General features: G+C 63.7%; 1 protein-coding gene across 2 annotated transcripts; it reads left to right on the top strand.

Annotated features, from left to right (window-relative positions):
• The first annotated feature begins 118 nt into the window (after nucleotides 1-118).
• On the top strand, nucleotides 119-13,119 carry FLII (FLII actin remodeling protein). 2 transcript variants are annotated; one of them, XM_081805626.1, is made up of 30 exons: nucleotides 119-277; nucleotides 1,929-2,039; nucleotides 2,355-2,426; nucleotides 3,593-3,673; nucleotides 4,001-4,086; nucleotides 4,219-4,380; nucleotides 4,607-4,710; nucleotides 5,084-5,259; nucleotides 5,357-5,514; nucleotides 6,180-6,264; nucleotides 6,653-6,797; nucleotides 6,997-7,130; nucleotides 7,331-7,543; nucleotides 8,029-8,208; nucleotides 8,938-9,020; nucleotides 9,136-9,210; nucleotides 9,452-9,535; nucleotides 9,638-9,809; nucleotides 10,310-10,414; nucleotides 10,503-10,694; nucleotides 10,843-11,031; nucleotides 11,178-11,317; nucleotides 11,404-11,650; nucleotides 11,815-11,969; nucleotides 12,057-12,117; nucleotides 12,204-12,332; nucleotides 12,415-12,521; nucleotides 12,610-12,715; nucleotides 12,811-12,876; nucleotides 12,967-13,119. In XM_081805626.1, the coding sequence occupies exons 1-30, from the start codon at nucleotides 215-217 to the stop codon at nucleotides 13,099-13,101; spliced, it is 3,816 nt and encodes a 1,271-aa protein (XP_081661752.1). In that variant the 5' UTR covers nucleotides 119-214; the 3' UTR covers nucleotides 13,102-13,119. The 2 variants fall into 2 exon arrangements, with proteins under 2 accessions (XP_081661752.1, XP_081661751.1); XM_081805625.1 differs by having other exon boundaries at nucleotides 6,994-7,130.
• The last annotated feature ends 6 nt before the right edge of the window (nucleotides 13,120-13,125 follow it).

Raw genomic sequence — 13,125 nt, 5'->3', positions numbered from 1 at the left:
AAACTGAGGCCCAGGGAGTCCCAAAGCGCCCGGCGGGCCCCGCGCTTCCCGGCGGCGCGCGGGTGGGCGGGCTGGCTAGGGGCGCGGCCGGGGCTCCGCCTGCCCGCCGGCCCGGGCGGGGGCGGGTTAAAGGGGCGGGGCCGGCGTTGGCCCAGCCCGCGGCTCGCCCCACCGCCCCCTGCGCCCGGCCCGGCCCGGCAGCGAGAGCGGCGCCATGGAGGCCACCGGGGTGCTGCCGTTCGTGCGCGGTGTGGACCTCAGCGGCAACGACTTCAAGGTGAGCCGGCCGGGCATGGGGCCGACCTCCCTCCAGGCCGTCTCTTCCGCTGGGGCCCGCGCCCGTCTCCGCTTCCTGTCCCGCCCGCCTCCGGGCCCTGCGCCGCCCGGGACTGCGCGGACGACGCGGGGTGGGGCTCCCCCCGGCGCTCCCGACCCCTCCCGGAACGGACCCCCGGTGCCTCCGCTCAGGGCCCGCACGGGAAGCCCGGGACTGGCCGGGGCCGGGCGGACACTGGAGCGCCGAGTCACGCCAGGAAGTGGGCTGGGCTGGGGGCCCCCATCCCGTGTCCCAGTCCGGGGGTCTGGGCCCCGCCCGGGCCGGAGAGGGCCTGGGGGTCTTGCGAGTTTCTGCTCCCGCCTTCCCGGCCCTCGGTCCCCGCCCCTCTGAGGTCACACGCCCAAGCCAGGCCTTGACTCCTGGCCGGCTTTGCTACCGGGCTGTCGGGGGCGGGTCCTTAGCACACTCATCACTGCCCTGTCCCTGTCCCTGCCACCGCCACCCTAGCCTGTGTGGTCTTGGGCAAGTCAACTTCCCCTCTCAGAGTCTGGGTTTTCTCATCCGGCGAAGGGGCAATCAAGTAGCCGTCTTGGGGGCGTGGATTAGTTGGTGTGGAGACTCTCAGGCAGGTGTGAGGCCCCGGGTGGGGGCGGTGGGGACTGATAGACTAGGGCCACAGGGAGCTGGAGCCCAGCCTTCCAGCCAGCTGGTGGGGGGAGGCGGTTCTAGAGGCTCAGGAATGAGGTGGGCAGTGCTGGTGACCAGAGGAGGCTGGGCAGGAGTGGAAATGAGAGCTGGCCCAGTACAGGGAGGTCACCCTGGGCGGCAGGGTGGGTAAGTGAGTGGACTCAGGCTGGGGTGAGTGTTGTGTCAGCCTGGGTCTGCAGGGGGTGGGGGGCCCAGGCTTTCCCTGCGGTTGGGTTGGGCCACTGCTGAGGAGACGAGCGGGGCCTTGCTGCATTTACCCACACGTGCACACACCACTTTCCTCTGCCCCCATCCCCGCCATCCTTACCTGGGGTCTCATTGACGTCTCCAGACTGGGAGAGTCACCAGCCGGGAATGTGGCTGTAGGGGGCCGGGGACACCAGCCAGGGGCCCTGAAGGCACATGCTGCCTCAGACTGCCTGCCCGAAGGTGTTCCCGAAGGCATGAACAAGGCTGTGCCTCTGCGGATGGGGACCTGGGGCCTTACACAGGGGGTTGGACCTTGCCAAGAACGGCTTGTTTGCTGATGGCCCGGTGGGGGCATAGGCTGGCATTGGTGGAGGCTCAGGGGTACTCCCATCTCTGGAAGCCTAGTGAGGGCCTAGAATGGCGGGCAGAGGAATTTGAGCCAAGCTGATTGCACTGGGGACAAGCCAGTTCCGTCGTGGCCCGCTCAGAGCTCAGAATCCAACAAGAAATTTTAGGCCAACAGCCCCCATGACTATTAATCTGTCCTTTTGTCACGGGGGGGCTTTTAAACGCCCCGTTCCGTTGATAAAGTTGAGGCACAGAGTGGCGAGGTGATGTGTCCAGAGTTGCACAGCTTTTGAGAGGTGCCTCCGTTGCTCTCCAAAGGCTCCCATGGGCGTGGGGGCCACGGAGGGTGGTAGAGCGGGGGCTGCCCCTGGCCCAGACCAGTCTCACCATGACACTCCCCGCCCAGGGCGGCTACTTCCCTGAGAATGTCAAGGCCATGACCAGTCTGCGGTGGCTGAAGCTGAACCGCACGGGCCTCTGCTACCTGCCGGAGGAGTTGGCCGCCCTGCAGAAGCTGGTAAGGGGCTTTGGGCAGTCAGGGAGGGTCCCTGTGGATGGGGCTGGCCCAGGCGGGCAGAGCTGGCGCAGAATGGAGACGACCTAGACAAAGATGCTGACAGCCATGAACAGAGCTGTCAGGGAGGGAGTGAGCACCCTGTCCTAGGAGGTGTGCAAGTAAAGATGGGCTGTGTGAGGGAGGGAGGCTGCAAGAGGTGGCCTGAGCCTGTGTGGCTGAGGGCCCCCTGGATGGTGCAAGGTTTTGGTGGCGGATGGGGACCCTGTAGGCGCCCTGCCCACACTGCTGAGCCTCTGCTGTCCTGTCCTGGCCCAGGAGCACTTGTCCGTGAGCCACAACAACCTGACCACGCTTCACGGGGAGCTGTCCAGCCTGCCGTCCCTGCGGGTGAGTGCTGCTACAGGCCGTTGAGCTCGGGGGTGGAGGCCGGAGCCCAGCCAGTGGCCTGAGGGCAGGGCCAGCCCCCAGGGGGACCAGCACCGCTGCCTGTCCCGTGTCAGACTCAGAGGCCTGTTCCTAAAGGGGAAGGGTTACCATAATGCCCTGCGGTCAGTACCGCGTGGGGAGAAAAGATAAAAAACCCAAACTCCCACCCATTTTTAGACAACAAGTACCGTAAAAACAGCTGATACCAGCCAAGCACTGTTCCAACTCTTCCTCATGGATTTTTCCGTATAATCCTGACCCTCACCAAGTTCACAGATGAAGACACAGAGAGCCAGGTCCCTTGCCCAAGGTCACTTGCCTGAGGCTGAAGTCACGTGGCCAGGCAGTGGGAAAACGGGTTTGGCCCTGAAGAAAGGTGGTCACGGTGGTCCTGTCGCCCCTCTGCTCTCCACGGAGCCTCTGACATCCCAGAACTTCAGGCCCCTATCTAGACCCTTCGGGCCTCGGTGAGGGTTGTTCCCATCTAAGGCCGGATATTAAGAGCACAGCCTCTGGACCTGGGAGGCCTGAGTTCAGATCTGGGCCCCGCCGCTTCCTGGCTGCACGACCTTGGACAGGTTCCTTCCACGTTCCTGGGAGGGTTCAGCGGGTGACAGCTATGAAGCCACAGTGTGGCCCTGCACAGACACTAGGGCTGAAGGAAAGGTGGCAGCAGCCCCGTTAGTGCTCGTAGTCGTGGCACCATCCTGTGGCCTGTCCTCTCTCCCCCCTCAGACCTTCTGAGGTTTCAGCCCTGAGAGGATAGAAAACAGACTGGCTCTCGGTCCGCACTCTGAGTTTGTTCTGGTCCAGCCCTCTCCCTCTGTCCTAGAAACTCTGCCTCAGAGCTACCCCCTTATCTTGCTCTCTGGAATGGGGAAGTTCTTTCTCGGGTTCCCTGAGCACATGCTGGGCTCTGGGGCACATATGAGCTGGGCTTTGAGGTGTGAATAGGAGCTCATCAGGAGGCCAGGAAGAGCTCGCCAGGTGGAGGGACTGTGAGCAAAGGCCAGGCTAGGACAGCACTTGGGCCCCTGGGGGTTTCCCGAGGCGCTGTCCTTCCCTGATCTCTGCTGCTTCCTGGGGGTAGAAGCCGGGAATCATGGACTCTCATGGTTTCTCCCCAGGCCATTGTGGCTCGAGCCAACAGCCTGAAGAATTCCGGAGTCCCCGATGACATATTCAAGCTGGATGACCTCTCAGTTCTGGTCAGTGGTTCCCCACCTACCTGGCCTCTGTGCTGGCCCCCCAGTCAGTCCTCATCTATTAGAGTGGTCCCTGCAGCCACTGGTAAACCATTTAACAGACGGAGAAACTGACGCGCAGAGTGCCTTACCTGAGCTCACTCATGGCGTCAGAGCCCTAACTTAGGCACGCTTTCTCACAGGGTCCCAACTGTCTCCCTTTGGCTCTGAAACCCCCTCATCCACTCCTTCCTCAGTGCCCCCCGCCCCCCGATCCCCAAGGCTGGCAGAGGCCCAGCAGCGTGGCACTGGCCCTGAGACCCCTGCCTTGGCCGCCCTGCTTCCACCCAGGACTTGAGCTACAACCAGTTGACGGAGTGCCCTCGGGAGCTGGAGAACGCCAAGAACATGCTGGTGCTGAACCTCAGCCACAACAGGTACCTGCCAGCCGGGGCGGGGCGGGGAGGAGGGTCTGGGGTGGGATTGCAACACGGTGGGTGCGCTGGGCCCGGGAGGCATGCGTCTGGCACTGACGGCCCCCTGCCCGCCTCACCCCCACCCGCCCACAGCATCGACACCATCCCCAACCAGCTCTTCATCAACCTCACCGACCTGCTGTACCTGGACCTCAGTGAGAACTGCCTGGAGAGCTTGCCCCCACAGATGCGCCGCCTGGTGCACCTGCAGACGCTCGTGCTCAACGGGAACCCGCTGCTGCACGCACAGCTCCGGTGGGTGCCTCCGCACACCACACCCCTCCAGAGCCCTCCCTGGGCCGTCTGGCCCCCGGCCCACCACAACCCCACCCCTCCTGTGGGGGCTGGGCCCCTCAGGCCCCATCCTTCCAAAGCATCAGGCCCTACCTCAGTCCGGCGTTCTGTCTCCCCCATGCCACAGCCACCCCTGACCTGGGCTTCTCAGCCCGTCTCAGCCCCATGCTCTCGACTCTCTCTGCAGGCAGCTCCCGGCTCTGACAGCCCTGCAGACCCTGCACCTGAGGAACACGCAGCGCACCCAGAGCAACCTCCCCACTAGCCTGGAGGGCCTGAGCAACCTCGCAGGTAGGCAGTCCCTGGGTGGTCTCCGCGGGCTCTGGTCCCTTCAGGTCCCTGGCTTCCTTATGGAGGACGGGATTGACCCTAGTCTCCTGGCCACCTCCCGGAGGGAAAAGGATGCAATTACGTCATGATTCTTCTTTTTGTTACTGTGATGACTAGTGCTAACTCCTCAAGTTACGAGCACTGGCTTGATGCCTAGACCCACTGGTGTCAGGTTTTTCCAAACGGAGAAACCGGGGCTCAGAGAGATTCAGTCACTTGCTTAAGACCACAGAGCCTGGAGGGAGTGGAGTTGGGGCTCACATTAGGGCTCCTACCCCTGGAGCTGGCCATGGGGGCCCCCACTGATGTGCCTCCCCCCACCCCCGCACCCCAGATGTGGACCTGTCCTGCAACGACCTGACGCGGGTGCCCGAGTGCCTGTACACCCTCCCCAGCCTGCGCCGCCTCAACCTCAGCAGCAACCAGATCACGGAGCTCTCCCTGTGCATCGACCAGTGGGTGCACGTGGAGACCTTGAACCTGTCCCGCAACCAGCTCACCTCGCTCCCTGTATGTGCAGGCCCGGGGTGGGAGAGGGAAGCCTGCTGAGCTGCCCTGGTTTCTGCCCCTGACTCCCGCCCACCCACGCCCATGTCTCCCCCTGTAGTCTGCCATTTGCAAGCTCACCAAGCTGAAGAAGCTGTACCTGAACTCCAACAAGCTGGATTTTGACGGGCTGCCCTCGGGCATCGGCAAGCTGACCAGCCTAGAGGAGTTCATGGCCGCCAACAACAACCTGGAGCTGATCCCTGAGAGCCTGTGCAGGTGCTGGGGCGAGTGGGGGCGGGGGGCCTTACGGCACTGAAGACCCCAGCCTCGTAGCCAGAACCCACCCTGTGCCCTCTGAGCATCGTGCAAAGTGGATGGCTTATTTCGGTTTTGTGCGGAAAGCCCACCCAGTCCTGTGCCAGCGATTCCTGATGTGGGTGCCCCCTGGCACAGTGTGGGAGGACACTGACAGGGATGAGGCTGGACGGGTTTCCCTGCCACGTGAGTTTGGACATGGCACCATCTGCATCTCCCTCTGGAGGTCACAGAGTCCTAGCATGGCCTCCCCAGGACTCGGAGAGAACAGAGGGCCCCTCAGTGGCTTCCAAGTGAATGTGAGGACAGAATACGTGTTTCAGTGTCCTGTGGTTCATATCCGGGGGCCTTCATTTCTGCAGAAGGTGACTCTGAAAAATGCCGTTCTGTAGAGGTCACCGAAAGTCCTTCCCAGTCACTTAGCTGTGAGGAGACTCCCGTTCAGCTGCTTCAGCCTCTCCCGCCGTTCTTGGCCTGTTTAAACCCGCTGCTGTCTTAACTGGCTGGGCTGCTCGGCTCCCCATCTCCAAAACCGGAAGTTTCCCTCCCTCCCCCCACACCTCGTCTGTCGCCTCCCCCCACACCTCATCTGTCACCTCCCTGAGGCTCCGGCTCTGCCCTCACAGGTGCACAAAGCTGAAGAAGCTCGTCCTGAACAAGAACCGCCTGGTGACCCTCCCGGAGGCCATCCACTTCCTGACGGAGATCGAGGTCCGGGCAGGCCAGGGCCGCTGCGGAGGGGGAGGAGGGGCCCGATGGGGAGGCCGGAGCTGACGACAGCCCCTCAGGAAAAACTGGATAGGGTGGGGTCACTGGAGTGGGGGGACCTGGCAGAGGCCCCTGGAGGGGTGCCAGTGCCACGGAAGGGAGAGGGCGAGCCACACCCCCATGTCCATACCGTGCTCGACAGCATCCTCTAAACCCCACTACCAGTCCGCAAGGTCACGCTCCACAGATGGGAAAAGCGGAGCCCTGACGGGCAGCTGCAGAGCTGGGATGCAGCCCAGGACCCTGGTTGCCAAGAGCCAGAAAGCCGGGGCACGGTGGCTGGGAGGTAGATTTCAGGCTCAGTGCCACGTCTGCTCACCCCACGAGGCAGGTCCTGGACGTGCGGGAGAACCCCAGCCTGGTCATGCCCCCCAAGCCCGCGGACCGCACCGCCGAGTGGTACAACATTGACTTCTCGCTGCAGAACCAGCTGCGGCTGGCAGGAGCCTCGCCTGCCACAGTGGCTGCAGCCGCTGGTAAGCAGAGCAGGTCTGGCCGGGGTGCCGAGGGGGTGCTTCTCCAGGCCTCGACTTACCCATGTGTACACTGGGTGGGACACACACAGCTTGTGGATCCTGGGGCATTGGGTTGGCCCCTGGTTGACTGGATGCCCAAAGGGGGCGGGCCCAGCCAGGGTCCAGCTGTTTACTGCCCCCCCCTCCGCCCCCCAAGCAGGAAGCGGGCCCAAGGACCCCCTGGCTCGCAAGATGCGGCTCCGGAGACGCAAGGACTCAGCCCAGGATGACCAGGCTAAGCAGGTGCTGAAAGGCATGTCCGATGTGGCCCAGGAGAAGAACAAAAAGCAGGAGGTAAGCCAGGCCAGGGGCTGGGACAGGGGCAAGTGACCCTGGGCTCTGCTTAAGACAGACTGTGTGACCCCGGCCAAGAGGGAGAGTGGGTCCTGGGTAGTGAGGACAGCCCGTGCAAAGGCCCTGAGGTGGGTAGCAAATAAAGAGGCCAGACTGAGTGGCTGTGTAGAGGCAAGCCATGCCTTTGACTGTGACCCCAGGAGAGTACTGACGCCCGAGCCCCTGGGGGCAAGGCACGGCGCTGGGACCAGGGCCTGGAGAAGCCACGCCTTGACTACTCTGAGTTCTTCATGGAGGACGTGGGCCAGTTGCCTGGTCTGACCATCTGGCAGATCGAGAACTTCTTGCCTGTGCTGGTGGAGGAAGCCTTCCACGGCAAGTTCTATGAGGCTGACTGCTACATTGTGCTCAAGGTGAGGGTTGGGCGTGTTGTTGGGGGCTACGTGACCCCCAGGAACCTTATCTTAGATGGCTCAGAGTCCGCAACTCCAGTTTTTTGGGTTTTTTGTTTTTTTTAAATATTCATTTGAATATTGGGGAATACAGGGAGAGAGCGCACAAGCAGGGGGAGAGGCAGAGGGAGAGGGAGGAGTGGACTCCCCGCTGAGGACGTGGGGCTCCATCCCAGGACCTGGGATCATGACCTGAGCCGAAGGCAGACGCTTAACTGACTGAGCCACCCAGGCGCCCCTGCAACTCCAGTTTTGTTCATTGAGGGAAGGTGGGAGGGGGAAGACTTTGCAAAGGGGGCCGGATGGCAGTGGCCCAGGCAGAGGTGCATCAGTGCAACCCGCCCTGGGGCAGGGGAGTCTGTGGCACCTCGAGGGGCCTCTGCGGGGTGAGCCGGGAAGCCAGGCCGCCCTGGCAAGGCCTGACACGGCCTGTGCCCCGCCCCCAGACCTTCCTGGATGACAGTGGCTCTCTGAACTGGGAGATCTACTACTGGATCGGCGGGGAGGCCACACTGGACAAGAAGGCTTGCTCTGCCATCCATGCCGTGAACCTGCGCAACTACCTGGGTGCCGAGTGCCGCACTGTGCGGGAGGAGATGGGCGAGGAGAGCGAGGAGTTCCTGCAGGTGCCGGCCGGAGGGGAGGGCCTGGGGTGGGGCGGGGCCGGGCGGCGGGCGTGGCCAGCGGCTGGGGCGGGGCTGGGGCGGGGCGAAGACCTTTGGCTCCCGCTGCTGAGACCAGAGGTGGGGGGATGGGGGGGTAGTTGAGACCTCAGGCAGACAGCAGGGGCAGGAGAGCTAGGTAAGGCCCAAGGTGGGGAGCTGGGACCAACAGCCCCTAGGGGAGGGGGTGGGGCTGCGGGCTGGGAACCAAGGAGGCGGGGCCCCTGAGTCCGAGGGCCCGGTGAACAAAGCTGTGCTGTCCCCGTGGCCAACTGGTTATGCGTGGACACCCATCCACACCAGATTTTACCCTGATTCACCCCTTGCCCTCTTGCATCAACCTGCTTGGTCCTGTGCCCTGATACACGCCTATCTAAAGGTGCTGTGTGTATCTGTTAGCAATAATCGTGCCTTGGATAAGCCTCATTGGCCAGATCCTGCCACTGCGCAGAGCTCATGCTGTATGTATCTAAACCTGAACAGGAGTGAACATGTATTTCCGTATATCCTGATGCTCTCGTGTGTGTTTGTTTATAGACACAGGTCTTACTCTTTTTTTTTATTTTTTCATACCTTCGTGACGAACGTGTAGCACTTGATGCACCTGCACACAAGTCTGTCCTCCTGACAGGTGGTGTCTGGTGGGGGAAGGGGGTGGCTCAGGGATGAAGGCCCGCACCCTCACACACACAGGTGTTTGACAATGACATCTCCTACATCGAGGGTGGAACGGCCAGTGGCTTCTACACTGTGGAGGACACACACTATGTCACCAGGTGAGGGGCTCTGGGGGTGGCTGGCGCTGGCCTGGACTCGGCTGGGCAGGATTGGAGGAGAGGGTGTTTGGGCCCTGCCCCGCCCCGCCCCAGTCACTCTTGCTCCGGCCCCCAGGATGTACCGCGTGTATGGGAAAAAGAACATCAAGTTGGAGCCTGTGCCTCTCAAGGGGGCCTCTCTGGACCCAAGGTAGGCCCCCATGCCTCCAGAGGAGAGTGCTTGAGCCCATCCTCCTCCCCACTAGTGGGGCGCAGTTTTGGGTTCTAGAAAAAAAAGACCTTCCAGCAACCCTTTTAACCCCTGTCTCATTGAGCTTGGCCGGACCAGTAAGGGGGCTAAACCCCACCACAAGGGATTTGGGGCAGGGTCAAGGGCATGAGGGCAGTTACTGCCCCTGCCCATCACTGCCCCTCCTGCCCCTCCCGTCCAGGTTTGTTTTCCTGCTGGATCGAGGGCTGGACATTTACGTGTGGCGGGGGGCCCAGGCCACACTGAGTAGCACTACCAAGGCCAGGTATGAGGACATGGTGGGGTATTTTCTGCAAAGACAGATTGTCACCTGAGAAGGGGCATGGGACTCACTAAGGGCTTTGCACACTTCCCCCCACCCCCCAAGGCTCTTTGCGGAGAAAATTAACAAGAACGAGCGGAAAGGGAAGGCAGAGATCACACTGCTGGTGCAAGGTCAGGAGCCCCCAGAGTTCTGGGAGGCACTGGGCGGGGAGCCCTCTGAGATCAAGAAGCACGTGCCCGATGACTTCTGGCCACCTCAGCCCAAGCTGTATAAGGTGAGCCCTGGTGCGGGGGGCAGTGCTGGCCCGACTTCGTCAGCCCCGCACCACTGTGGTGGCCCGGCTCTTCATCTGGACTTTGGTGGGGAGAGGGCGCCACCTTCTGGACAGGAAGAGCCGGAGCAAAGGTTTAGAGGCCGGCTGAGTGAGGCCGAGAGCAGTAGCCCTGGAGTGTGCCTTTCCAGGAAGGTGGGGCTGCGGAGGGAGGCTGCGGCGGGCCCGGCTGCCAGGCCTGAATTCTCTCGGTGACGGGCAAGAAGAGGACAGAGAATTAGTGACAGTAAGGACCTGGAGAGGGCAGGCAGGGAAGGCATCATTTGAAAGCCCTTCCACTGATAGAATGTCCTTCAGACATCGGTGGAGGGAGGAAGCTGAGGTCCAGAGAGGAGCGGGCAGGGGCCAGACTCCAAAGCAGGGGGCTGCTGGGGGGGTGGGGGGGGGGAGGCTCCTGTGCCCCAGACCCCGCCCCTGCCACGCCCACCCCTTGCTGCTGCCAGGTGGGCCTGGGCCTGGGCTATCTGGAGCTGCCGCAGATCAACTACAAGCTCTCTGTGGAACATAAGACCCGGCCCAAGGTGGAACTGCTGCCCAGGATGCGGCTGGTGAGACACGGAGGGAGGAGGGCGCGGGGCCCGGGATGCCTCGCTGGCGGCCCAGCATCAGCGTTGACCTCCAGCTTTTGCCCTACAGCTGCAGAGCCTGCTGGACACGCGCTGCGTGTACATCCTGGACTGTTGGTCCGACGTGTTCATCTGGCTGGGCCGCAAATCCCCGCGCCTGGTGCGCGCCGCCGCCCTCAAGCTGGGCCAGGAGCTGTGTGGGATGTTGCACAGGCCGCGCCACGCCGTGGTCAGCCGCAGCCTGGAGGGCACCGAGGCGCAGGTGCGGAGTGCGGCGCAGGCCACGCCCCGGCTCCTCCCATCGGCCACGCCCCCTCCGCAACGAGGCCCCGCTCTCATTCTGGGCCCCGCCCCCCAAGCCTCGCGCGACCAGACCCACCACTCCAGCTGTCTTTTCTCCCTCTCGGCAGGTGTTCAAGGCCAAGTTCAAGAACTGGGACGACGTGTTGACAGTGGACTACACGCGCAACGCGGAGGCCGTGCTGCAGGGCCCGGGACTCACCGGGAAGGTGAAGCGCGACGCGGAGAAGAAAGATCAGATGAAGGCTGACCTCACGGCGCTGTTCCTGCCGCGGCAGCCGCCCATGGCGTTGGCGGAGGTGGGGGCGGGGCCCGGGGCGGGGCGGGCTCGGCGCGGGGGTGGGGGTGGGGTCCCCGCCGCAGTGGGAGGGGGCTGCGGGCAGCGTGGGGGGGGGGGGGGCTCCGGCCGGGGCCCTGCCCTGTGACTGGCGGCTGTCGCGTGCAGGCCGAGCAGCTGATGGAGGAGTGGAACGAGGACCTGGACGGCATGGAGGGCTTTGTGCTCGAGGGCAAGAAGTTCGCGAGGCTGCCCGAGGAGGAGTTCGGCCACTTCTACACGCAGGACTGCTACGTCTTCCTCTGCAGGTGCCCCCGCGGCGCCTCCGTCACCCGGCCCCTCCCCTGAGGCTTGGGGGCTCGAGCCCCCCGCTCATCGCCCTCTGACCCCCCAGGTACTGGGTCCCCGTGGAGTACGAAGAGGAGGAGGAAAAGAAGGAAGAGAAGGAAGAGGAAAAAGCGGGAGCGGAGGGCAAAGAAGGCGAGGAGGCAGCGGCCGAGGCAGAGGAGAAGCAGCCCGAGGAGGACTTCCAGTGCATCGTGTACTTCTGGCAGGGCCGGGAAGCCTCCAACATGGGCTGGCTCACCTTCACCTTCAGCCTGCAGAAGAAGTTCGAGAGCCTCTTCCCAGGCAAGCTAGAGGTGTGTCTGCCGCGCCCCACCTTCCAGGCCCCGCCCCAGGCCCCGCCCCACCCAGGCCCGGCCCCGCCCCCATAGTCTCTGGAGAGGGACAGACCCGGGGAGGCCCGGCGCTGGGGGGGGGGGGGTTGTCCAGGGCGCTGCCCCTAACGCTTCCATACCCCCAGGTGGTACGCATGACACAGCAGCAGGAGAACCCCAAGTTCCTGTCCCATTTCAAGAGAAAGTTCATCATCCATCGGGGCAAGAGGAAGGCGGCTCAGGGTGCCCAGCAGCCCAGCCTCTACCAGATCCGCACCAACGGCAGCGCCCTGTGCACCCGGTGCCCGGCTGGGGGGAGGGAGCGTGCGGTGGGCAGGCAGGGGTCAGTGGCCAGCAGGGACCCCTTGCTGACATCTCCCACCCCCAGGTGCATCCAGATCAACACTGACTCCAGCCTCCTCAACTCCGAGTTCTGCTTCATCCTCAAGGTGGGGTCGTGGGTGTGGCGGGGACTGTGGGGCAGGGTGATGGGCTGTGGGCTGGCCGGGACTTGAACCCCCTGCACCCTCCTCAGGTTCCCTTTGAGAGCGAGGACAACCAGGGCATCGTGTATGCGTGGGTGGGCCGGGCGTCGGACCCAGACGAGGCCAAGCTCGCGGAAGATATCCTGAACACCATGTTTGACACATCCTACAGCAAGCAGGTGACAAGGGCAGGTGGTGGGCGGGTGGGCAGTGGCGTGGGAGCAGAGCGGGGCCCTGGGCCAGACAGATTCCTTCCCACAGGTCATCAACGAAGGCGAGGAGCCCGAGAACTTCTTTTGGGTGGGCATCGGGGCCCAGAAGCCTTATGATGATGACGCCGAATATATGAAGCACACCAGGCTCTTCCGGTGAGGCTGGGGGCCCAGACCCCTCCCCAGCTTCCTCCCGGGGCCTGCGCCTGCCACCCTCACCTCGCAGTCCCTCCCCGACCCCCAGGTGCTCCAACGAGAAGGGCTACTTCGCAGTGACGGAGAAGTGCTCGGATTTCTGCCAGGATGACCTGGCCGACGATGACATCATGCTGCTGGACAATGGCCATGAGGTGCGGCCCCTCCCCTCCCGCGGACCCTGCCCACTCGGGGAGCCCACCCACTGCTAGATGGGAAGCTGAGACCCCCTGCCCTGCTGTGCCCACAGGTCTACATGTGGGTGGGGACCCAGACAAGCCAGGTGGAGATCAAACTGAGTCTGAAGGCCTGCCAGGTGCGCCAGGTGGTGGGGAGGACCAAGGCCGGCCGGAGGGGGTGGGGGCACGAGGACCACCCACAGCTCACACCCTGACCCGTTGGCCAGGTCTACATCCAGCACATGCGATCCAAAGAGCACGAGCAGCCGCGCCGCCTGCGCCTGGTCCGCAAGGGCAACGAGCAGCACGCCTTCACCCGCTGCTTCCACGCGTGGAGCACCTTCCGCAAGGCCCTGGCCTAGGGCGGCGCCCCCTGCCTGCCGGGG

Source organism: Leptonychotes weddellii, chromosome 15 (genome assembly GCF_054177405.1).
Source record: "Leptonychotes weddellii isolate Sample4059 chromosome 15, ASM5417740v2, whole genome shotgun sequence".
In the NCBI taxonomy this organism is placed as follows: domain Eukaryota; kingdom Metazoa; phylum Chordata; class Mammalia; order Carnivora; family Phocidae; genus Leptonychotes; species Leptonychotes weddellii.
The sequence above is the reverse complement of the archived record's forward strand: the minus strand, read 5'-3'. Positions and strand labels throughout refer to the sequence as shown.